At 41.2% G+C, this 26,345-nt stretch overlaps 1 protein-coding gene across 2 annotated transcripts; it reads left to right on the top strand.

The window, feature by feature from the left end:
- The first annotated feature begins 580 nt into the window (after window positions 1-580).
- Window positions 581-23,107, top strand: LOC134204834 (serine/threonine-protein kinase greatwall-like). 2 transcript variants are annotated; one of them, XM_062679631.1, is made up of 6 exons: window positions 581-925; window positions 983-1,093; window positions 1,179-2,027; window positions 2,152-2,333; window positions 2,396-2,497; window positions 22,017-23,107. In XM_062679631.1, the coding sequence occupies exons 1-6, from the start codon at window positions 821-823 to the stop codon at window positions 22,945-22,947; spliced, it is 2,280 nt and encodes a 759-aa protein (XP_062535615.1). In that variant the 5' UTR covers window positions 581-820; the 3' UTR covers window positions 22,948-23,107. The 2 variants fall into 2 exon arrangements, with proteins under 2 accessions (XP_062535615.1, XP_062535614.1); XM_062679630.1 differs by having other exon boundaries at window positions 582-925; window positions 1,179-2,069.
- Window positions 23,108-26,345: the final 3,238 nt, after the last annotated feature.

The raw sequence follows: 26,345 nt of genomic DNA, 5'->3' as shown, positions 1-26,345 counted from the left end.
ATGACGTCACGATTTCAATGGAAACGTTAAGGGCTGTGACGTCATATGCGCGTGTGCACGGGCAAAAAATCGACTCAGCCGTGCTTTCGCTCATCTATAGATTCTACTATCTATAGTGCGCATCATGCACGCATGGATGTACAATCATGCGCACTAATCAGAAATGAGTTGCGACGTTTGATAACTGCAGATATTTCATTTTATTGAAAACAAATTTTCGATTTTCTACTATACAAGGAATATCTTATATATTTTTATTATGTATTTTTTACCTTTTTTGCTGACCGTGTTGCATTTTACCGCCTGTCATCTGGACGTTTCGTCAAGCGTATAGATAGTAGAATCTATAGATGAGCGAAAGCATGGCTGAGTCAATTTTTTTGCCCGTGCACACGCGCATATGACGTCACAGCCCTTAACATTTCCATTGAAATCGTGACGTCATGCTCGTTTGGAGACACGTTTGACAGTTCGTTTGGAGACAGAGGATTTATCTTCGCTCATCTATATATTCCACTATCTATAGTCAAGCGTCATCGTTCCGTCATCATCGCATGTTTTCGTCCGTTTAATGCCAACGAGGGAAAAGAAATCACGCAAAAGAAGAAACACAGCACAAAAGCAGTTACAAATCTGAACGAGAGAGCCCTTTAACCGTTTAAAACGCATGTTAAAGCGAGTAATTTTGCTTAGAATAACAAATTATTACTTGAAAAACATCATCCAATTGAGAAAGTAATTGCAGTGATATGATTGTGCCATAGATTTTATTTGTGTGACATTTTTGGTCCAATAATCGTTTCGTAGCGGTTCGCGCGCCATGGAGGAACCACACACCACCCCGAAGAAAAAATCCAACAGTTCGGAACATCATGACACGATTTTTAAAACGCTGGAGAATTTCACCGCTCCGACTAGTCCTAAGGTAAGAATTGGAAAATCATTTCAAGCCCTTTTTTTTTTCATCATTATACATTGGCAGCTTCCAACGATCAAAGATTTCTGCATTCTGAAACCAATCAGTCGAGGTGCCTTCGGGAAGGTATTTTTAGGCTACAAGAGGAATGACCAGAACAAATTGTTTGCTATCAAGGTAAGTTAGATTTGGTTATAGCTGTTGATTCCATGATTTAATACTGAATCAATTATTCTCTAATTATGGTCTAACAATGTTGCAGGTGATGCGTAAATCGGAAATGATAAACAAGAACATGGTGTCACAGGTGATTACCGAACGGAATGCTCTTGCCCTGTCCCGGAGTCCATTTTGCGTCATTCTCTACTACTCGCTACAATCCATTTCGTGTGTTTATCTTGTAATGGAGTACATGGTGGGTGGCGATTTGAAGTCTCTCCTTGCCATGTATGGATTTTTCGAGGAATCGGCCGCCAGATTCTACGCTGCCGAAATATGCCTTGCTCTACAATATCTCCACAAGCATGGTATCGTACATCGGGACATTAAACCGGACAACATGCTCATTTCGGCAGCAGGGCACGTCAAGTTGACCGACTTTGGTTTGAGCCGAATTGAAATGAGTCGAGATTTGGAGATATCGGACCTAATCAACTGTTCGCCAAGTCTCAATGCCAGGACGCCCGGGCAGTTGCTTTCACTTACGTCTCATTTATCGTTCGGTTCCCACGATAAGCGCCTGCAAGAGCAGCTTGACAAAGAACGACTCCAGCAATCGTCGGAAAACGAATCTGACAATTCGTTCACCCAGTGCAAGCAGAACGATAGCAAAATGTCCGGCGTAAGTCCGTTCTTTTCGGCCGAACAGAACGTAAGTTTGTTGGATGATGCAAAAGAGCTTCAGAAGGCGGTGGACCCCCGAATAACGGCGGACATGTCGTCTTTGTATTATACGTGCAATTCGAGCACCGAAGGAAAAAGTAGCAGCGGGAGCTACGTATCCCTGAATGGCAATTCTGACAGTCGAAGGGCGGACAGACAAACCTGTGATATCGGTGATGGTGTCAATTGTGAGAAAGAAAACAATCCGAACCAATATAACACAAGATCGGTAATGTCGGAGAAATTTAAGGACTCGTTCGATTTCCTCTTGGTAGATTTTAGAAAAGTTTCACTTACACAAACTGATCGAGGTGAACTAATTCATTGTTATTTGTCTTGACATCCTTTTGTAGCTTCCGGGGGCAAGCCATCACAAGTGCAAAACACATGTCAGCAATGATTCTGGTGTTTCCAGCCGGAAAAGTGATATTTCCAACATTCCAGCTGAACTATCAGCCATTGAGCGACCGGCGGATTGCTCAAGCCATCACAGCAGCAGCAACAAGGACTATTCATGCTCGGATTTTTCTCGCAGGTGGGATGAATAGCTGGGCCAATATGGGAATGTTTATATTGACACTGGTTTCTGTTTTGCAGCTATAGTATGAGTAATATAAATGAATCCTGTAATTCGAGACATCAGTGCGATTCGCCGGTGAAAAATGGAATAAGATGCTTTAAGAGACCGGAGTATTTTAGGTAATAATAGAAGAGATAATCAAGTAAGTGGTGGTTGGGTAGCAGTTGATTAGTTAATGCATGTTCAACTTAAAGTAGGTATGCTGACGCACATCAACTACTTAGCAGGTGGCAGAAGCCTGCTTTTACTTGTCTTTGACGTTGGCCTGCCTCTTTATTGAGTCTTAGTTTCCAGAATCAAATAAGTCGTACAAAGAATTTTTGACGTAAGGTAGAACCACCATTGCACCATAGACTTCGTACCAAACACCCTGACGTAAGAAATATCGGTTTTCTTAGCACTTCAGGCCTCTTCAGAAGTTAATTCGTGACCGCGAGTTGGAGATTGGTTTACAAGATAAACCGCCGCTGCCGTTGCCCCCGCGCAGAATGATTTTGGAAGGCTCGCTTCAATCAGCACACATCGAGCACACTCGGTAATCGTTCTGTTTGCGCGCTCCGCTAGCCCATTCTGTAAGGGCGAATAATTGTTGTTTGTTTGAAGCCTTATCCTCATCAACTTGTGCGAAAATTTGAATTCCGCGCACCACCCCAACTGCAAAGTTCTTTACGCTGTTGTAGTTCATCCCATAGTAGGTATCCCATCCGCTTATGTCATGTTTCTAGCGGAGCTCAGCATAGCCTTACTGGTTTTTCTACCAGCGCTACCTTGAACAATTCGTTCTCGATTATTCCGGTTGCCACCAGCATACCTTGAGAGTTGAAGATTACGCAGCCAGTTGATTGGAATATTATCTTGAATCTTTTCTCCACAATCTGAACTACCGACAGAAGGTTTGTCGATAAATTTGGGATAAACTGCACGTCGTGGACCTGAATTCCATCTTGAGAATTCTGGCATACCGGTTAGAGAGTGGCAGTTCAACATGCTTCAATATTCATCGTCTCCTTGTTAGCAGCTACAAGTATTTACTCTGTCCACTCTTTTGTACGTCTTCCAGAAGTTCCAGATCCCTTGTCATGTGCCTAGTTGCACCCGAATCCAGGTACCACTGATTCAGCTCCTGGCCCTATATTGTCGACAGCACAGTACAATAGGCATAAGCTTTTTTTGTTAAATATCTTGGCTGTGCATATGCACAGCATATGTTTCGAAATGGACAAATTGATATGAAATTTGCGAAAAAGAATCCACGTGTCTTGGAGGGACTCAGAACCCTCAACCTCCTACTCTCTAGATAGGCGTGATAACCCCTACACAACAAGACCACTTAAAGGTCACGTTTGCGGAAAAGCCATCAGAATCCGAGTACCAAATTGCAAATTGAATATCTTTCGGATGCTTGATTTGTCCAATCTCCACATGTGCTTTACTATTGTATATCCACAGTCAAGCGAGTGCACATTGTTTATTAAACGAGAGGATCGCACTCCATGCATGGCTTTTCCGCAAACGTGACCTTTAAGTGGTCTTGTTGTGTAGGGGTTATTACGGCTATCTAGAGAGTAGGAGGTTGAGAGTTCGAGTCCCTTCAAGACACGTGGATTCTTTTTCGCAAATTTCATATCAATTTGTCCATTTCGAAACATATGCTGTGCATATGCACAGCCAAGATATTTAACAAAAAATAGTTTTCGTACGGCCGAGTTGCCGAATAATATGCAATTAATTATAACTTTTTTGTTTATTTTATTTTCCGGTCAAAACGTCAAATGCTAACTGCAGCTTCTTAGCTGAAATTATATTTCACGTGTTCAAATTTCTAGTTCATAGTTTAATCTAAAAACCTTACAAGGAGTCCCCAAATGGTTTTCCTAAGGAATCTTAGTAAAAAGATCTGAAGGTAATCTCGAACAAATTTCCGGAAGAATTCCTTAAGAAGTTTTTAAGGTTTCTCTAAAGAAACGACCGAATTTTAAGTCCATAGGAATTCCTAAAGAAATTGTCGAGAGAATTTTAAATAAATTTCCGGAAAAATCCTAAAGGTATTCTCGACACAATTTTTAAGAAAATCTAAAAACATCCCGAAAGGTTTGTTCAAGTAATTTTCGAAGGGAAAGGAATTTTTGATTGAAATCCTGGAGGAAGTTCCGAAGAAATTCTCTCCTCCTTACCTCTTTAAGGGAATTTGTTAATTCTTTTGTAGGAGAATATCCGAAGGAATCCCTAGAGGAATTCACTTTCATTCACATTCATTTCTCAATCAACTAGCGAGTAAAAATGTTGTGAGGCCACCAATAGTTTCTTTTGGTAAACGTTTTTCGCAATATTTTCTTTTTTAATTGAATATTTTGCTGCAAACATCTATATACAGCACATTTGTTTTCACCTGGAAATCAATGTAAAACACGTGGAAAACCTGGAAAATCAGGAATTTTGTTTTTAGAGATGAGCACAGTCCTCATGGATGTCCTGGATCTGCTTCGCAAGAAGATGCTCGCCCCAGGAAGTTGTTTCCGTTGTCACTATAGAACGTTTCCGGAGAGCCACGACAAGCCACAAATTTTCTTATGGCCTTTACGCATGATTGGGTAGAGAGACTGTGATCTTCAGGTGTACAGCGCGCACCGTGAGGCATGTGAATAACGCTACCGTTCGACCAAGCATCTTCCTTGTTTAACCAGAAACGGTACCATGAAACAGAAATACGGACCGTAGTTCAGCTTCTGTTTCTGTTCTATTCAGCGCAGGTTGTAACGGCCACTGATCTCGCGCCTTACGTGGGAATTCCGGTGCGGTGACCCAAGTGTTCGTCGGATCGAAGCTAGGTTCGTCTTTCCATTTCGTGGCAGTGTTGGCATTGTTCAATTTAGATGGCACGTAGTGCCATTCATCCGCACTAAAGACACTATAAACAAATTGGAATTCCAAATTCACTGTCAGTGTCATTCCAATCGAGCAAGAGACCTGTCATTCCAAAATATCGCGCGCAACATTTGGCAAGGGTTCATTTTAACCAGCACGAATAAATATGTTTGTATTATTATTTGACTATTTTTTCATGGATTTAGGTAAAAAAGTGTTCGTATGTGGTTGAAAATCAATTACACATGTTTATAGTAAATTGTGGCTTTTTATTGGGTGGTTGAACACGATACAAATAAAATACTTTTGAATTATGAAATTCGTATAGACCAATGTGGAAAGTATATCCAGCATCAGCAGTGTTGCGCACGCAGAGTTGCCTGGTGATTTATTTGTTCAGGCAGGGCCGGATTTAGCCGGAAGGGGCCCCGTGGCCGACAGTATGTGGGCCCCAAAATGTATAAAATAGGTTGGTTTTGGTACATAAGATTTGTGGGGGCCCAGGGCCATGGCCCCTCCGGCCCCCCCCCTAAATCAGGCCATGTGTTCAGGGTAAACATTGTATATAGTGTACAAAGACGGGAACTCTGATCCCTGAACAAATAAATCACCAGGCAACTCTGCGTGCGCAACACTGCTGATGCTGGATATATTGTGTATCCGGAATAAATTTATATCGCTTGTTATACCGAAGTTGGATTTTTCTCCAGATACAGGCAACTTTCCCAACTTCGGAAGTAGTGCGCTGGATTCGCCTAAAGATGCGCTAAACAACGCATCAATTAGTTTGACAAATAAAACTTCGGAAGAAAGTTCGGTTCGGAAGTCCCGACTTCCGAATTCTAACTTGGTGCTACGCCGACAATACTTTCCACCGAGCTTTCCACATTGATCTATACGAATTTCATAATTCAAAAGTATTTTATTTGTATCGTGTCCAACCACCCAATAAAAAGCCACAATTTACTATAAACATGTTTAATTGATTTTCAACCACATACGAACACTTTTTTACCTAAATCCATGAAAAAATAGTCAAATAATAATACAAACATATTTATTTGTGCTGGTTAAAATGAACCCTTGCCAAATGTTGCGCGCGATATTTTGGAATGTCAGGTCTCTTGCTCGATTGGAATGACACTGACAGTGAATTTGGAATTCCAATTGGAACATTTCCCGTCTTTGTTTATAGTGTCTTTAGTTCAGGGATCAGACTTCCCGTCTTTGTATACAGTGTCTTTAATCCGCACTAGTTGAAGTGAGGATCTCCACCACACGGAAAGCCACAAATTGATGGTAGCGTCAGCTATCAGACCCAGCGATGCCAGATTGCTTCAACATCAATTCCGTAGATTAACTCAAAAATTTTGGCCAGCCCTATTTCGGCGCTCATCCACAATACAAGATAACAATAAGACCACAAAACTTCAACATTTATAGTTACTGGTCTTGTTATATCCTAATTTTCATGAAAATCCAAAAACGAAAGCGATTACTAGGCGCCCTATACAGATTTCCACACTCGTCATAAAGGCAATTGGCAGTTGCTATACATATTTTTGACAGTAACTGTTTCCAACGCTGAGATTATCATTTTCGCATTTTATTTATAGAACTTTTAATATTATGGACTTCTTAATTTTCAGGACAACTCCAATTATAAAGCTGATAACTTTTTTCTTTTTTTTATTTCTTTATTAAAGAGGCTTGCAGCCCTAGGCTGGCTCACCTCTCCCATCGATGACTTGTCTCTTTAGTGCTAATAGGCTTAAGCATTCTTGAACATCAACCCTACATGGGTACAATCCCGAGAAAAGTTTTCCTATTTTAAAGACGGAAATGCTCCGATGACAATCCGTAACTACGAAATAAGCAACGATAGCGTTGGGACGAGCTCAACAAAATGCCTAAATTGGATTGCTTCGCAAAGGTGTATAAGAGTAAGACTGTACAGATAAAAAAACTAGATCCTTTCTACTGATTACACCTGTTGGAGTGAATCCAAATTCTCTCCAAATAAAAATATTTTTTTAGGAATGGATGAAAAAATGTTAAGACGAAATTCTATAAATATCCGAACGATTTACAAAAGGAATTTATAAAGGATTTTTGTAAAACAATTCTCGAAATTCTTAACCTTCCGGGACTCGCATGGTTCTGGAGCGGTCACGCAGTTCCGCCTCTGTTATATACGGCGAGCTTTTTTCGGAGGTGTTGAACTTTGAACAACGATGCGAGTCCTGGAAGGTTGAATTTCTTCAAGAATTCTTTGGATATTCAGCTAAGTAACGGGCTTGGTGGTCATATGGCTACCGCTTCTGCCTCATACGCAGGAGGTCGTGGGTTCAATCCCAGGCCCGTTCCATTCCTCCTACTTTGTATCTTTTCATATATTTCTCATGTTCTAACAATCGCTAGATCTGGAAATGGGCTTTCATACCGTTTCCATCTTCTATCTCTATACATACAACTTGATTAGTTGTAGCAGGTAACTGTTAGAATTCGAAATGAGCCAAAAAGCTCGTTTTGGCATCCAATTAGAATATACACCACCCTTTCATTACTATCACATTGGCAACCCGTTAACCAAGACGAACCTCTGCCATAAAACCTAACCCCAGATTCCAATACAATTCCAGAGGAACTCGTGACGAGTGCAGAGTTGTTCTCGGCTTGCAGCGGGCGAGTGATTGCATCATCAATTCCTTCCCATCACCAATGACCGTGAGGACGTGGCCAGCGCCGTTATCGACCATCCAAAATACTAGAGCTCTCGGACTGTGCATATTGAGGTTGGAGAGCAAATCCCATGCTTCCATCCATTGGTTCCCTGTGCAATTGCGATTGTTCTGGTCGATCACGGAGTATTAACTACGAAATGCACGGTCATCATGCTCATGCTCAATTATTTGGAGAATCCTCACAAAATTACTCAAAAAAAAAAATCCTGAGTATTCTTGGGAAGTTCCTCCAGATATTCATTTGAATGTCTAGTAATTTGGAAAATCTCTTAGAACGTTCTTCAGAACTGCCCCCAACATATTTATTTTAGAAAACCTTAGGGAGTTTTATATGGATTTCTTAGAATTTTCAGAGGATTTCCCGTAGAATCTTTCGAAGAATCTTCTGGAGAAATTCACAAAGGATCTTGAAAGGATGGAAGAATGTTCAATGGAAATTTGAAACTCCTGGTAGAGCTCCCGAAAGTATTTCTGAAGGAATTTACAAATGATTTTTAGAAAGATTTTCCGAAGAAACATCCGAACGGATTTTCTAAAAGTATTCCTAAAGGAATTTCTGAGAAAATTTCTAAAGAAACTTTGAATGAAGTTTCTAAAAAAAATCTTGTGGAACTTCGAGATGAATTCCTAAAGGTATTTTTGAAAGAATCTACGATGGAAGGTCTAATTGAATGCCTAGTTTCTCCAGAATTACGTCAGGATTTCCTCCAGTAAAATTTCGTTTTTCATCTATGTGTTCTATTTTTATAGCACTAGGTAGTTAGAATTAAATGAGATAAAAATCATCAGAGGCATTCCACGGGGGCATGTCAGTCGATCCTGAGCGACCATTTCGAAAATATTTGAAACTCTGCACAGTTTCATCTAAATCGTCATTTTTCGATATCAAATCTTCATATTGAGTCACGACTAACTTTTCAAAAGGGTGTATGTGAAAATGGTTCAAAAATATTTAAAAAGCTGCACAGCAAAAACGGAATGTTCGATTGTTATGATTTTTTCAGCAAAGTTAGACAACTAAATGGTGATTCTTAAGAAAATGTGCACAGTAAAAAAAAAAATTTTTTTTGCCTTTAAAAATATCATTTTTGTCACAAAAACTCAAATATCTCAAAACCCTATCTTTTTTCGAACGTAATTTATATAACGGTCCATTATATTAGCTATCTACCATAAAAATTTGGTGATGGTAAACTAATAAACAAAAAAGTTATGACATTTCAAACATTTCACAATTTTCACATTTAGTAAAAAAAATTTTTTCTGTGTAAGTTATTTCGAGAATTGCAGTTTGATGCAGATTTTGATTTAATTATTCATAGCATCTATAAGAAACTTAGACACGATCCAGTGTTGTGATCAAAAGTATTGATAGTGTCATAATTTTCATTGCACGTGACTGGCGAAAAATTCTTTTAATAGTGTTGAAACCTGTTGATAATAACGTTGATAGAAACATATCAGAAATGTTATTTTTAAGACAAAAGCTGCAAAATCAAAGATTTATATACACGTGTACGTCTATAGTTTACCTGCAAAAAATATACCTCTTAGAGAATAGACTTTATGATCGGGAGGAAACGGGTATCTTCAACAACAACAAATGCATGATAGGTACATACCATGACAATGCTCACGAAAAAAGCAAAAAATTACTATTACTAAGGTTGTTAAAGATCTTATAGTATTTTTTCTCTTCAGTCAAGCAAATGACACCAAACTAGTCAGTAAAAACTTAAAAGTGATTTTGTTTATTGAAATATTACGAACAACATGAGTAGCCGCTTTCTCAACTGTTGTAGGCCGTTTGATGGAAAAAAGTGTTCAAAAGAGTTACGAAATCTCACCGAAAGCCCCATAGATAAACTGAAAGCGACTGGTTATGCTCCAATGTCCACATTGAATACAAATTTACGCATTTGCACGTCCTGCCGTCTAAACGTTGACAAAAGAGCAATCTGTATATCATCGGTTGAGCAGAGCGCAGGAAGTTCGAAAACGACAGCAACTGAGGAATTGCCAGATGTATCGACAACAACTGAGGAATTACCAGAAGTATTAAGTGCTGAGAGCCTTGCCACCGTACCATCAGCGAAATCTGTTTCAACAAATCAATCGGAAGATGAGTGTATCCAAAAGGTCAACATCGAACGCTTTAACGAGGGCATAGCTGGGATAAAAGTGACCTGATTAAATGGAGTAAGATGGACTACGTTTATTACCCGGAGAAAAATACCGTGAAATAAACGAAGCTGTACGAAGAAACCTCTTCAAATTAGGACCTGATGATGTGGAAAATACAGACTACGATGAGGTAATTATAAATATGAAGGAAAGGTTCTCGAATGCAGCCACGACAAGGAAAGAAAAATTATTGATTTTGTCGATGCTGCCAAGTTCGTGGTCTATTCAGGATGCCATTGATGAGTTCAAAACCAATAGAAATACAGTAAAAGAGGCAAAACAATTGAAGAATAACTGTCTTTCAACCAAAAATACTAGGTCTAGTACTGCATTAACAGATGAGACAAAAGAAATAGTAGTTCAATATTTTGAAGATGATGAAGTAAGTCGAGCTATGCCTGGTCAAAAGATTATGTATCAGTAAAAAAGATGGAAAGCGTCAAGCAATCCAAAAACGATTAATGATGACGACTTTGAAAGAGGCGTACACACGCTTCAAGGAAATTCACGATAATATTAAAATAGGTGTTTCCTCATTTGCAAGCCTTCGGCCAAGGCAATGTAAGCTTCTTTCCAATTCAGGAACACATAATGTGTGTGTGTGCACAACCCATGAGAATATTAATCTTATTTTACATAGTTTGAAAAGAATCAATTTAACAAAGGATATTAAAATGTTAACTGGTAATCTTTTGTGTGAAAATACAACATCAAATTGCTATCTACGATCTTGTTCGGATTGTCCAGATTCTTCATCATTGGAAAATACTTTATTCGCTGAGTTTGAAGAAAAATATATTGATCAGTTATCATTTGAGCAATGGGTGACCACGGATAGGTGTGACATAGAAACTATTGTAAAACCTGTAGATGAGTTTGTGTCATATTTTTGCTTGAAATTAGAAAGTTTAATCCTCACGATTTCATTAAAACAGAACAATCCAGCTTTTTAAAAATACGAAAATACATTACAAAATGGTGAATTTTTAGTCATTTGTGATTTTTCTGAAAATTACAGCTTTGTATTGCAAGATGAAGTGCAGTCCCATCACTGGAACGTACAACAAGCTACAATTCATCCATTCGTTATTTATTTTAATGGAAGTACGCAAATTGAACACTTAAGTTTTATTATAATTTCCGAAGATTTAAGACACGATTCAGTATCCGTAAACTTGTTCATTGAAAAATGATTAACTTTTACGCGTTGATAAGCATAAAGAAGTCAAGAAGATATCTTTCATGTCTGATGGAGCAGCGTCGCAGTACAAAAATCGTAAGAATTTTTCGAGCCTATGTCAATTTAAATCAATGTACGGAATTGATGCAGAATGGCATTTTTTTGCTACATCACATGGCAAAGGTCCTTGTGATGCTATTGGAGGAACAATAAAGCGCATGGCAACAAGAGCAAGTTTAGCCAAAGAACGTGAGCATCCAATTAAAACTGCGAAAGAACTTTTTGATTGGGCAAATCGTAGAAAAGAAAAAGATTTAACCAAATTATCATTTTGTTTTACTACTACTGAAGAGTACGAAATAAAGGCTTCAGAGCTCAGCGAGCAATTTAATAACGCGAAAACGATCCAAGGAACCCAAAAATTTCACTGTTTCAATCCATTGTCGGAAAATAAAATTAAAGCAAAACTATACTCAAACTGTGCTGATAATAATTCAAAAGTGTTCGATATTTTAAAAAATTTGAATATAAATAAATAAAAAATAAGTATTAATAAACTGTTTTCATGATATCATAACCCATACCAAAATTCAAACCCAAAACTCTTAGAGTTTCTATAACAACATTGTGTAACTGCCACATTTAATTTAATACTTAGGACAATATTAATTCATTTTTATTTATTTATACATATAATATTTATACATATAATATACATAATATCGATGAATACATAAATATGGAATATCATACAAACAACTTGTTTAACTCACGCAAGGCCCTTAACAATAAAATCAGCATCAAACTGCGATTCTTGAAAAAAAATAATACACGGAAATTTTTTTTGTTTAATATAAGTGTACTATGTGAAAGGTTTGAAATGTAATAACTCTTTTGTTTATTAGTTTACCATCACCAAATTTTTATGGTAGATAGCTAATATAATGGACCGTTTTCCCTAAAAAATTACGTTCGAAAAAGATAGGGTTTTGAGATATTTGAGTTTTTGTGACAAAATGATATTTTTAAAGGCAAAAAAATTTTTTTTTACTGTGCACATTTTATTAAGAATCCACATTTAGTTGTCTAACTTTGCTGAAAAAATCATAACAATCGAACATTCCGTTTTTGCTGTGCAGCTTTTAAATAGTTTTGAACCATTTTCACATACACCCTTTTGAAAAGTTAGTCGTGACTCAATATGAAGATTTGATATCGAAAATGACGATTTAGATGAAATTGAAAAACTGTGCAAAGTTTCAACTCAATAGAAAATCATGAATTAAAAATTTTCTTAAATTTTGATGCTGTTGCTTGGAATCGCTCATGAATGAATTAAAAATCACAGATACTACAATTGAAATTAACAGTGCACTTTTGAATAAAATCCGTAGATTTCCGCAGAAATTTTCAAATTTCCGTAGTTTTTACCTACGGATCCGTAGATCCGTAGAAAGCACTCAATTCCGTAAATCTACGGAAATTTCCGTAGATCTGGCATCGCTGAGACCGTAACCAGCTGAGCGGTCTTTCAAAAAAACAAAAATTCAGGGGTTGTGTACAAGACAAGTCCGCTCGACGAAAACTACGTAAAACAGTTTGTGCATTGAGGAATGCAGTGATCATCATGTATGAATATTTTAAGATAATTCATTCGATTACCTATGTCACTAGTTCAGAAGAAAATTTAGTTACGTAAAAAAAATATGAAAATTGTTGAGTACCGTCGTCGGGGGTGACAATGGGTCTGAAGGTGACAATGGGTCAGCATCCTCACCGACAGTCTGGAAATCGGATGGCAAAATCGTTCAAAAAGGTCTCGTATTCGTATATCATGAGGCTAGCACGATGATACTTTTATGCCTAGGGAAGTCGAGAACATTTCCAATCCGAAAATTGCCTAGACCGGCAGCGGGAATCGAATCCAGCCACCCTCAGGTCTTGCTTTGTAGCCGCGCGTCTTACCGCTGGCTAAGGAGGGCTTTGCCTCATATGCATTAAATCTATTCTCATAGCATTATATGTAGTTGAAACAGTGACCCCTTTCTCACCCCCAATCGGCCCATTGTCACCCCCGACGACAGTACGATAACTTAAAATTTTCTCTTTTAAACCCCATGTGGTAATGATGCTTTTCGCGATTCCGACTGTTGGATTCGACTTAGTGTGGTTAATACATCTAAAAGTTATTTGCCAATATTTTCAATGGAAAGAAAACGCCTTTGGGAGGGCATCCGTCCGCAACGTTTGTTATACGGAAGCTTTCCAACTACACAGATAGAAAAAGTTGTTGATATTTACACGAAAATAATGTTCATTTCATTTATTTAGTTAACATCTAAACAGATAACACTGAATCAACAATTTGACGCCACAATGCACGGTTCGAGGCCGCATCTCTCCATCGTCGGATACGCCCCACGCTCGCCAAGTCGTTCTGCACCTGGTCTGCCCATCTCGCTCGCTGCGCTCCACGCCGTCTCGTCTTCGTAACACTGCTTCCCAGGCGGGCTCTGTCGCGCTCGGTTCCGCCCACAAGCATGTACTTTGTCTTTGACGCATTCACCACCAGTCCAACTTTTGTTGCTTCACGTTTCAGGCGGGTGTACAGTTCTGCCACCTTTGCAAATGTTCGGCCGACAATGTCCATGTCATCCGCGAAGCAAATAAATTGACTGGATCTGTTGAAAATCGTACCCCGGCTGTTACACCCGGCTCTCCGCATGACACCTTCAAGCGCAATGTTGAACAACAAGCACGAAAGTCCATCACTTTGTATTAGTCCCCGGCGCGATTCGAACAACCGGGAGTGTCCGCCCGAAATATTCACACAGTTTTGCACACAATCCACCGTTGCTTTGATCAGTCTGGTAAGCTTCCCAGGAAGCTGTTCTCGTCCATAATTTTCCATAGCTCTACGCGGTCTATACTGTCGTATGCCGCCTTGAAATCAACGAACAGATGGTGCGTTGGGACCTGGTATTCACGGCATTTTTGAAGGATTTGCCGTACAGTAAAGATCTGGTCCGTTGTCGAGCGGCCGTCAATGAAGCCGGCTTGATAACTTCCCACGAACTCGTTCACTAATGGTGACACACGACGGAAGATGATCTGGGATACCACTTTGTAGGCGGCATTAAGGATGGTGATCGCTCGAAAGTTCTCACACTCCAGTTTGTCGCCTTTCTTGTAGATGGGGCATATAACCCCTTCCTTCCACTCCTCCGGTAGCTGTTCGGTTTCCCAGATTCTGACTATCAGTTTTTGCAGGCAAGTGGCCAGCTTTTCCGGGCCCATCTTGATGAGCTCAGCTCCGATACCATCCTTACCAGCTGCTTTATTGGCCTTTAGCTGTTGAATGGCATCCTTAACTTCCCTCAAGGTGGGGACTGGTTGGCTCCCATCGTCCGCTGAACTGAAGTAGTCATCTTCTTCGCTGCTTTGACTTTTGTACTCTCAGCACCATTTAAATGTTCCTCCTAGTGCTGCTTCCACCTTTCGATCACCACACGTTCGTCCTTTAAGATGCTCCCATTTTTATCCCTGCACATTTCGGCTCGCGGCATGAAGCCTTTGCGGGATGCGTTAATCTTCTGATAGAACTTGTGTGTTTCTTGAGAACGGCACAGTTGTTCCATCTCCATGCACTCCGCTTCTTCCAGGCGGCGTTTCTTCTCCTAAAAGGCGGGTCTGTTGTCTCCGTTTCCATCTATAACGTTCCACGTTCTGTCGGGTATCTTGCTGCAGCGCGACCGCCCGCGCTGCGTCCTTCTCCTCCAGAATCTATCTGCACTCTTCGTCGAACCAATCGTTCCGTCGACTTCGTCCCATATACCCGACGTTGTTCTCCGCTGCGTCGTTAATGGCTGCTTTGACTGTATTCCAGCAGTCCTCAAGAGGGGCCCCATCGAGCTCACCCTCTTCCGGCAACGCTGCCTCGAGATGCTGCGCGTATGCAGTGGCGACATCAGGTTGCTTCAGTCGCTCTAGGTCGTACCGCGTACCGCGAACATTGTTGATGACGGATAGTTTTGGGCGCAGTTTAACCATCACCAGATAGTGGTCAGAGTCGATGTTAGCGCCACGATATGTCCTGACGTCGATAATGTCGGAGAAGTGCCGTCCATCAATCAGAACGTGGTCGATTTGTGATTCTGTCTGCAGTGGTGATCTCCAGGTGTACCGATACGGAAGGCTGTGTTGGAAGTAGGTGCTGCGAATGCCCATATTCTTGGAGGCGGCGAAATCAATTAGTCGTAGGCCGTTTTCGTTCGTCAGCCGGTGAGCGCTGAACTTTCCAATAGTCGGTCTAAACTCCTCCTCTTGGCCAACCTGAGCGTTCAAATCTCCTATGATGATTTTGACGTCGTGGCTTGGGCAGCTGTCGTACTCACGTTCCAGCTGCGCGTAGAATGCGTCCTTATCATCATCAGTGCTTCCGGAGTGTGGGCTATGGACGTTGATAACCTGCACATTCTTTCATTGATCGGCCACCACCCGATCACGCGCCTTTGCATATCGCCCATCACTATGAAAGCTGTTCCCAGCTCGTGTGTGTTGCCGCAGCTCTGGTAGATGGTATGATTACCTCTAAACGTTCGCACCATTGATCCCTTCCAACAAACCTCCTGCAGCGCTACGATGCCGAATCCACGGTCCTTGAGCACATCGGCGAGTATGCGTGTGCTCCCGATGAAGTTGAGAGATTTGCAGTGCCACGAACCGAGTTTCCAATCGCTAGTCCCTTTTCGTCGCAGTGGTCTTCGCCGATGGTTCCGGTCCGTACTCTCTAGTTGATTGTTCGTTGCTTATGATTTTTTAAAGGCTGGCTTGCAGGGCCTGTCACCAAACCCCCTAAATTTCCGGAGGACCATTCCTCCTTATTTCCGGTGGACCATGGTGCACAGTTTCACTTAGAGTCCCTCGCTGGCACTCGGACGATGATCAGCCGCCCCTAACATGGAGAACAGACGCTGTTGTGAGCCGATCCTGACATGGAGAACAGACGCTCAATAAGATTTGCACCTCCTGAGAGGAGCAAACCCCCCCTTCCCTGTCAGCATACGACCATAGTTCCCACCGGGGTTGGTTACCCGATCTTCCCTAAGGTTGCTCGTATCCCGGCCAGCACCGCGGGGAGGTAGGGATAGGAGTTGCTGGGTAAGAGGCTAAGGACCGCGAGATGGGGTCTATTTTATTCCTTCAGGTACGCGAAGTACCAATGGTACGCTTTACCCAGCATTTGCCGTGCCACTTCCACCCGCAATTCCTTCCGAAATTCTTCAAAAAGTTCCTTCACTAATTCCTCTAGCAAAGTATTCGGAAATTCTTCTAAGAATATCTTCTGTGATTCCTCCGGAAATACATTCGGCAATACATTCACAATTCCCTTCGGCAAATCCTTCAGAAATATCTTCGAAAAGCCCTTCACGAATACATCCGGCAAATCCTCAAAAAATCCTTTTCATTTTCTTCGGGTTTTTTTCTTCGGGCAATTTTTTCAAACATTCTCCTTTAGCAATTCCTCCAGGGTTCATTCATCCATGATTTTTTTTTCGGCATTTCTGCAAATAATTCCTTTTGCAATTTCTTTGGCACTTCATCGATGACCATCAAAATTACTTAGGTAATTCTTTCAGCATTAATTGCAGCAGTTCCTCCAGGAATTCATCCATGAACTCTGACCGCAAATCCGTCAGGCATTCCATCGGCAATTCCTTCAAAAATTCCTTCGGTTACTCCTCCAGAAATTCCTTCGGTTACTCCTCCAGAAATTCCTTCGGCAGCTTTTCCATGAAATTTCTCAAAAATCGGCGATACATTCTTTCGGTAATTTTCCAGCAATCCCTTCGGCTAGTCTTTAAGAAACTCCTTCGGCATGACCATAGAACATAAAACCCCCCTCAGAGACAATTTAAAAAAAAAAATTAAAAACATCGCCACGGCTACGACAAGACCTTTTGAAATAGTTTTGACAGTTTTTCCAATAGTTATTCAGAAAATAATTCGGCAAGTCGGTCAGAAATGCCTTCGGCAATTAGTATTTCGGAAACTTTGCCAGGAGGTCCATCGAAAACTTGTCAAGTAATTCCTATGGCAATTCCACCAGAAAAAATCGGCAATTCCTCCAAGCTCTCTTCTAAGTATTCTTCGGCTCTTCATCCTCAAATTTATTTTGAATTCAACCGTCTAAGACGAGTTTAGTACTCTCCATTTAATTCCACCAATTGTTTCGATATCTTTGCAGATACGTATTTCGACCACAACTGTGTGGTCGAGTCAAGTACGAGACACTGAAGACGACCACACAGTTGTGGTCGAAATACGTATCTGCAAATATATCGAAGTGATTGGTGGAATTAAATGGAGAGTACTTAACTCGTCTTAGACGGTTGAATACATTCCACTAAAAAGAAATTAAAATATGTTTTTCTCTTTGGAATGTTTTTCAGGAATTTATCTGTTGATCCCTTTAGGAATTATTCCAGCATTTTCTCCTAGAATTCCTGCTGCATTCCTTCACAAATTCTTTTGGAATTTTTTAATATGTATTGTCTATCATTAACTCGAGTCTCGCTAATAAAGACAAAAAAAAGCTCGTCTACGTAATGGATATTCTATTTGCTGGTTTCGCATGTTGCTTTCATTGAAAATGAAAATGTTTGATCTTTCTCGTAAATATTCTGAACATATTTATACAAATTAAGAAAGTGGTTGATTTGCTCAAAACTTCACGTGTCGCCGCTAAACTATGAATCGATAACGTTGTGATGTTTTCTCATGTGTGGTACGTCATTTCCTGGGTAGGACCGCGTAATATTACAATTACAGAAACACCCAGCATACATTTTTCATGGGCAGATTATGTTAGAATTATCACAAACCAATTTGCATTCCAATACAGTAGTCACATAGTTCTTAGCTACCGACGTACAAAGAGATATAACTTTTTTTTAAATTTTCTTTTCTGTACGTGAAAAAATCTATGTTTTGTAATGATTATTTTCTCTTGCGTTAGATGAATATGAAACAATTACGGACAGTTAAAAGATAAATTAGTAATTGCTCTACCGGAGCGATTGATTGTCTGCCTTTACGTTGGGTGAACAATGACACAACACAATACGTCGTAACTGATATTTACTTTGTTCTCGCGTCAACATTAACATGATAGTTACTTGGATTACATCATTTGCCAAGGTGAATCCTGATCTAAGTAATGACACTTCCTCTCCCCACTTACAATACTCCTTCCCGTAACAACCGTAGAGATGCAGACGATTCGTCGGTCTTTAAAACAACGGTTGTTACAATAACATTCCTTCCCTTCCGTCGATGATCGCAATCGGACGTGACCGGCGCCGTTATTAACCCAATAAAAGATGCGGAACGTGCACATTGAGGATGGAGAGCTAATCCCAAGTCCCATCTGTTGGTTCCTTGTGCAATTCCGCTAGTTCTGGTCAATCACGGAGTAGCAACTACGAATTGTACGATCATCTCATGCTCATGCTCATGCATGCTCATTCCGGGCAAATGCGTACTTCAATATAAGTAGTTTTGAATAGATGGGGGAACGGTTGTTGACAAAAAGAAGCGACGAATTTGGTGGCGTATTTCTTTGTTTAGCGATGAGATGGATATATGTACAGTGAGATGGAGATCGGAACATTTCCCCTATATAGTATTTAGTAATAGATTTTTTTCATGAATTAATTTGAATGGCGCAATCAACAGAACAACATGAAAGCTTTTGATTGCAGTACTCAAATTAATTCATAAAAAAATGTCACTTAGGTCCTTTTGAAAAGTTAAGCGAGATATATAATATTTAGTTTGATTTATAGAAATAACAGCGACAAGACAACATAAGGTACTCTGGGCAAGTGAAAATACGGGGTAAGTGGCTACTATGGCTGCCGAAGAATCGATAAACGTTTATAGTGGTAACAATATTCTAGATAGATAAAGCAGGACTATAAACAAATACAACCGACACAAACATATTTGGAACCAAAACCATTCGAGGAACCATACAAATGCTATTGCTTGATCATGACTTTAGACTACCGGGAAAATCTATTACTTATATTTTAATTCAATGGATTTCCACCATAATAGTCGTTTTTAAATTTATCATTGATGTGGAAGGTGAATAATTTGAGCAATCAAATAATTGTGTGACATCGAAAATGATTTATAAGTTTTAATTTAAGCCAAAATTTGCAATTTTCACTTACCCTTTAGTTTTAACATACATGGGGCAAGTGGGACATATTTGAACAACAATTTCGATAGAGCCCTTTTAATTGTTTTTAAATCGTTGTCTAGTGAAATATAGCTTCGACACTCATATATCATATGGATCTGAATCAGATGTAGTTTGCTTATTGTTGGTTTCGCTGTTAAATAGTATTGTACAGTTGATTAACAATAATACAAAATTCATTCTAAAAATTATCTCCCGCAATAGTTATAACAATGCGATATTTTTCCATTTACAGTGCAAATAATCTATTTGTTCAACGATAGGTCAACAAAATTTGTCTTGTGTTTTGTTATTTTCAAATTGCGCAACAAATTTACAGATTTTCAGATAAATAAAGTGCTCAACACATAAATTGGCAATTTCGTTCAAATTTATAGCAGTGCGCATAGCCTGAATAAAAACGTTTCTTTTGAAGTACTGATTTATGTAATAATCTGTGATTTAAACACAGAAACATTCACTCGAATGGTGAATAAAGAATTGCTTATCCTTTCCATCTAAAACATTTGGTACAAAAGTAACCCAGTGAAGAGCAAAACAAGAGCCAATTAAACAGTAAATCGGCTGTTGTCTGATGTTCATATTTGCTAAAATTATAATCCCTTCCTTATAGCAAAAACAAAAATCCGACAAGCAACAAACCTCCATCCATGATCTGAAAATACTACGACTCAGAAGTAACATGAACATTGTAGATTCCTTTAATTAGTTTAGTTCGACAGTATAAAACAGAATAGGTCCCACTTGCCCTTTCTTCCTTCTTTCACTACCAATATTTTTTGTAATTGAATAAATGGCTTACAACACGTCTACACTTCAACAACGGAAGCATATAATGATGTATGCGTGGTTAATGTTCTGAAATATCGTGTTTTATAAATATGCGTTAACAATTTTGCTGAACTAGCGTTTTTTTAGGTCCCACTTGCCCCGGGGTACCTTAACAGTTGTTTAGACTGATACCTTTTTCTGGGGAACGGGTCATTCTGGGTTTTTGGTTTCTGGGGAATAGGTCATTCGGGTTTTTTTTTCTGGGGAAATTGTGTATTCTGGGGAATATCATTCTGGAGAATTGGTCGTTCTGGGAAATGGAATTCTGGGAAATAACATCATAGGGAACTGATTCTGGGGATTGGTCATCTGGGCATTGACCTACAATCGATTTTGACGATCACGAATCCCTCGTATGAACTCTCTACCACTTCTTGGATAGGAAATCTGCCCATAACTTGTATCGCAGCCATTCCCGTTCTATCAGCCACCCAGTTGCCGTTATCAGGAGGATCTCGATACGCCCCTGCAATTATCGCTACGTCACACATCAACAGAAACGATGCCATAACAGTTGCTGTGCGGTATCGCAGTGATTCAGATTAATCTGAATTATATCCACTACTGCTGGCCTGCGATCGCCTTCTTATATGTAGCCACCCGTCTGATGGTCATTTCCGTCCTCTTGTGTGCAAAGCATGCACTTGGGTCTTTGCGTGCAATCTTTCGCAAATTGACCTGTTTCTCCGCAATTCCAACACTTGTTGGATCTGTCCGGACCTTTACAAGTTCCTGTCCGGTGTCCGAAGCCCAAATATTTGAAGGATCTCTCCATTTGTTTGTTCACTGGCGGGGCGGCTTTCAATGTGTATTTTGACCATCCAACAGTCAGATTGCAGCGGTTACTGGCAGACGAATCATTGCTGTCTGTGTGCCTCCGTATGCTCTTCTTATTCGGATAGTCATTTGTACCTCACCCACATTACACTGTGACTTTAGAGCATCCTTGAGCTCCTCTTCCGACGTGATCTCGTCTAGATCCCTGCACATTATTACCATCTCTGGAGTTAGGGATTTAACTTCCGCCTCTGCGCCCAGTTTTTTTACCGGGACGGCTAAACTGTACCGTTCTCTATTGCATCGCCACCAGTCACCAGCCACTATTACCCGACTCATAATAGCATTTTTCTCGTCCACCACTCGCTCGCACTTCTCATCAAACCAACCATTTTGTTGAGGTAGCTGTGCACTTCCCAACACTTCCAGTGTTGTTATTGTTATTGTTTCATGGATTTTGTCTTACAATCTGTTGACGTCACCAGTCCCGTTGACATCGCCTATCCGGTCGTCTAGCTTCTGGCGGTCAGCAACTCCTTCAACTGCCAAGCGTTGAATATTGAAAGGCATCGTTTTGTTATTTCGTAAATTGATAATTTCTAGAACAAAGCCTATTATTTTATAAATTTTTCTTTATAAAAAATGCTTATTTCTGAAAGAAAATCAAAATCATCAAAAATCGACATGGGACTCGCGCTAGTAAAATCCTAGACTATTTTTGTATGCATTTCTGCATAACCCAGATTATGTGATTTAGATCGATTATTAATAATTAACTAATCTTTCAGGGGTATCAAACGCAAACGACACTTGGTTAGTCGGGTTGACTCGCTTGTGTCGGATCCGGACGGAAGCACCGCCAGTACCGGGCTGACCCAGGAAATCGATGTTATGGACATCGGCAGTAGCACACCGAAAAAACGAAAGGCAACTTCTCCTATCAAGGGCGTTCTCAAGGTACGCTCGCTATCCGACGACGAAATGCCTTTGAATGAAAATCTAGGCACTGTAATGTTCTCCACGCCGGTTTCATCACAGAAAGTGCGTCGCGAAGGCGGTCCACTGGCCAAACTCAAAAACACTCGATTTGCGCTGCCTACTTCCGTCGAGCAGTTACGGAAAACGGAAGCATTCCTCAAAATTACCGACGAATCCGTCATGTCCCCTATCTGCACGGCCAATTCCTCTGTTCCCAATGTGGGCACCACTCCCAAAACCGTCAAAACTCCATTCAGGACACCGAAATCGGTGCGGAGAGCACCGATGGAGTCCGATGAACGAATCCTTGGAACACCGGACTACCTTGCTCCCGAATTGCTGCTCCAGCAAGGCCATGGCCCCCAGGTCGATTGGTGGGCATTGGGGGTCTGTTTGTACGAGTTCATGACCGGCGTACCCCCATTCAACGACGAAACACCACAGAAAGTGTTTGAAAACATTCTGAGTCGCAACATCGAGTGGCCCCAGGATGACGAAGCCCTGTCAGCGGGAGCGGTCGAGGCGGTAGAACAACTACTAGAAATGGATCCCAGCAAGAGGCCCAAGGCCGATCAGATGAAAGCGATGTCCTTCTTCGAACCAGTCGAGTGGGACAACATGGAATCAATGCCGCCACCGTTCATTCCGAACCCAGATGATCCACAGGATACCGGGTACTTCGAGGCAAGGAACGTGATGCAACATTTAAAATTATCTAATTTTGATATGGATGCGTATTAGCGACCGGTAGGGGGATCCGGGCGGCAGACGCTGGGATGTTTGTGCGAAAATTATAGAGAGGGTTCCCTAGTAGATTAACACCTAACAATTGCAAGCTGTTATGTCTTTTATTTTATAAGGATAGATATTATGTGATAAATAAACTCGATACTCAAGACTAGCAAGCGTTAATTCAATTCAAAGTCTGACAAATAGGTCCCAAAGGTACGGTCGCTTTTACAAGCTGTTCGCTTTGATCCTTAATGTAATAAGGTACAATGATGTAAGTGGGTAAATGGAATAAGTATAAAAAAAATCGATCTCATTCCGCTCAATGATGGTACCCCTACCTTTTTCTTGGCCAATGCCATTGATATGACCACTGCTAGTCGGTCTTTTCTTCCATAGCTAAAATGGGAGGCTGCCCCTGACTTTTACAGTTAAACAATTACTATTCAATCCAGGTCACTGTAAACGCTTCTACTCCCGATGTCGCTAAGAGATCTCGATGGCAATATGATGAAACCCCACTAACGCTCTGCGACTTCTCCATGTTCGACCTTGACGCCGCTGGTTCTACCATCCCTCTCAACCTGGAGGAAAATGAGGCGAGTCGAACCGTCAAAGCCAAAAGGAAAGCTCTCCGAGTGGAGGGAGGCTTACCCCTGGACACCCGACTACCCGAGTAAGGTAAGTGCATTGGAGATCTACAAGCAAAAACACTACGAATGTCATACGATCACCAAAAGATACCAAAAGAATGCAGTGGGAGGACTTCCTTGACTCCATTAATCCGGCCCAATCCGCCGCCGAACTATGGGGGAAAGTCAATGCGCTGGGTGGCAAGCGTAGATTACCCCCCCGCCCTCCACATCGATTCACAGGACCATACTGTCTCCGATCATGAAATATTTAGCATCACTTGCATCGGTAAGTGGGTAACCAATCGATTTTCAAAGGCGCATAGCCACTAGGGTCCTGACGCTGCATAACATTTCTCAACGACAAAAAGATAGTGTAAGTGTCCACTGCAGTTATAAAGTAAAAATTTGTTCCTAGAAATGAGGCCATAGTACATAATTTCAGAAATCCAGTAATCTTTCATGGTAACGTCGTCGGGGGTGACATGGGGGTCAAATGGGGGGGAGAATGGGTCACTGTTTCAACTACTTAGAATGCTTGTAGAGTGGATTAAATGTATCTGAGTGCAAGAAGACTAAAATATAATGGAACGTACACACGGTCAAGCAGTTTGACTAACATTGACTCCACCTCTCGTTTATTCAAACATCCATCAAGTTTTACCAACAGCGACACGAACAATCAATTTATTCGACCAGCAATATCACACACGAACGACCGAAACACCAACTCGAGCACCAACCATCAAAAAATATATGGGGGTTTGTGCAACTTCACTACAAATGTTCAAACATGTTCGGCGAACCTTGACTCCACCCCCGACAGCTCAAACCAAAATCAAACCGTTTTAATTTTTTCCAACCGAGCCGCCAACTGTCAAATGGTTGTTCGAACAACTTCACACACGTTCAAACAAAGCAGCAACCGAAGCGATTTCTTGGGGGCGGAGTCAATGTTCGTCAAACTGCTTGACTGGTGTGTACGTTGCATAAGCGACCCTTTTGAACGGTTTTGCTCTACGGCCTCCAGACTGCCGGTGAGAGCGATGACCCATTCTCGTCCAACCCCCCCCCCCATTCTCGTCCAACCCCCCCCCCCTCCAGACCCATTGTCAATGGTGGTATGAAAATCCCTATGAACTTATTTCGTGATTTCATGAATTTAGTTCATAATTTCACATATTATTTTTATGTAGCGCATCCAATGTTTTACGATTTGGTTATTTGGTTGTTGAAATAAAAAATAAATAAAAAAAACTGAACATGAGGATCGAACTCGAGTCCAAGAGGCTGCTTCCCGGCCGTCCTTGCTTATTGGGAATGAAACATTCGAAGTGTAACTGGTTATACATTTTAGTGATCAATGGGCATTGTAGAGTGCCATGATTAAATCATTTACGTAAAATCATTAACTATAATCATGATTCCGGCAAATGCTGGGTAAAGCGTACCATTGGTACTTCGCGTACTGGAAGGAATAAAATAGGTCCTCAGGCTCTTACCCAGTAACTCATATCCCTACCTCCTCGTGAGTCGTGGCGCTGACCGAGTTACGAGCAACCTTGGAGAAAATCGGGTAACCAACCCTCGTGGGAACTATGGTGGTATGCTGTGCTGACAGGGAAGGGGGAATTGCTCCTCTCCTTAGGTGCAAATTTGATCGAGCGTCTGTTCTCTATGTTAGGAGCGGCTCACAATAGCGTCTGTTCCCCGTGTTAGGGGCGGCTGATCATCGTTCGAGTGCCAGCGAGGGACTCTAAACAAAACTGTGCATATCATGCTGCATCGTGTCAGCATCGAGAAGGCAGCCCCTTCAACGCGATGTAGGTAGAGCGACCCTGGTAAGGTAGCCTACCGAAGATTCTACAGTTACCAAGAAAGGCGAAAGTAGAGCAAACGGATTGATTCAACGGCAACGAATAAAGGACAACGATTGGAAAGTCGGATCTTGGAATGCGAGAACTTTGAATGAACCCGCACGTGTTGGGCTCCTGGCGTGTGAGCTGCAGAAGGTCGGCGAGAGTGTGGCAGCAATCCAGGAAATACGGTGGCCCAGAACTGGAGAACGTGAATTCCGGGCGGTGGATCCCATAGCGAACACTTCATTCAAGTACCACATCTACAATAGCGGCGGTTACAGAGCGGAACGAGGAGTTGGCTTCATGGTGATCGGGAAGCAGATGAAGCGTGTTATCCTGTGGAAGCCGATAAGCGACCGCATTTGCGTGTTGAGAATAAAGGGCAAATTCTTCAACTACAGCCTGATCAGCATATATGCCCCAACGAACGATAAGCCTGATGACGTGAAGTATGAGTTCTATGAGAGCCTTGATAAGGCCTACGGAGAGGGCCTAACACACGATGTAAAGATTGTCATCGGGGATGCAAATGCGCAGATCGGAAGAGAAAGATTCTTTCGCCCTGTCATTGGTACGGAAAGCCTTCATTCCGCTACCAACGATAGTGGTTTGCGACTTGTAACCTTTGCTGTTTCTAGAGGGATGGCAATCAGCAGTACCTACTTTGCACGTCAGAATATCCGCAAACACACCCGGCAATTGGCACGGCAAATGCTGGGTAAAGCGTACCATTGGTACTTCGCGTACCTGAAGGAATAAAATAGACCCCATCTCGCGGTCCTTAGCCTCTTACCCAGCAACTCCTATCCCTACCTCCCCGTGGTGCTGGCCGGGATACGAGCAACCTTAGGGAAGATCGGGTAACCAACCCCGGTGGGAACTATGGTCGTATGCTGACAGGGAAGCGGGGGTTTGCTCC

The sequence above is a fragment of the Armigeres subalbatus genome, unplaced genomic scaffold, assembly GCF_024139115.2.
Source record: "Armigeres subalbatus isolate Guangzhou_Male unplaced genomic scaffold, GZ_Asu_2 Contig937, whole genome shotgun sequence".
NCBI lineage: Eukaryota > Metazoa > Arthropoda > Insecta > Diptera > Culicidae > Armigeres > Armigeres subalbatus.
Note: the sequence above shows the minus strand (reverse complement) of the source record. Positions and strands in the feature narration are given on the sequence as shown.

What these genes read in the sequence shown, in the direction of transcription:
- LOC134204834 (XM_062679630.1), top strand. Translation starts at nt 821, where the DNA reads ATGGAGGAACCACACACCACCCCGAAGAAAAAATCCAACAGTTCGGAA. An exon ending in ACTCGTTCGATTTCCTCTTG is followed by an intron (nt 2,070 to 2,151) that starts GTAGATTTTAGA and finishes ATCCTTTTGTAG; the next exon opens with CTTCCGGGGGCAAGCCATCA. An exon ending in AAGAGACCGGAGTATTTTAG is followed by an intron (nt 2,498 to 22,016) that starts GTAATAATAGAA and finishes CTAATCTTTCAG; the next exon opens with GGGTATCAAACGCAAACGAC.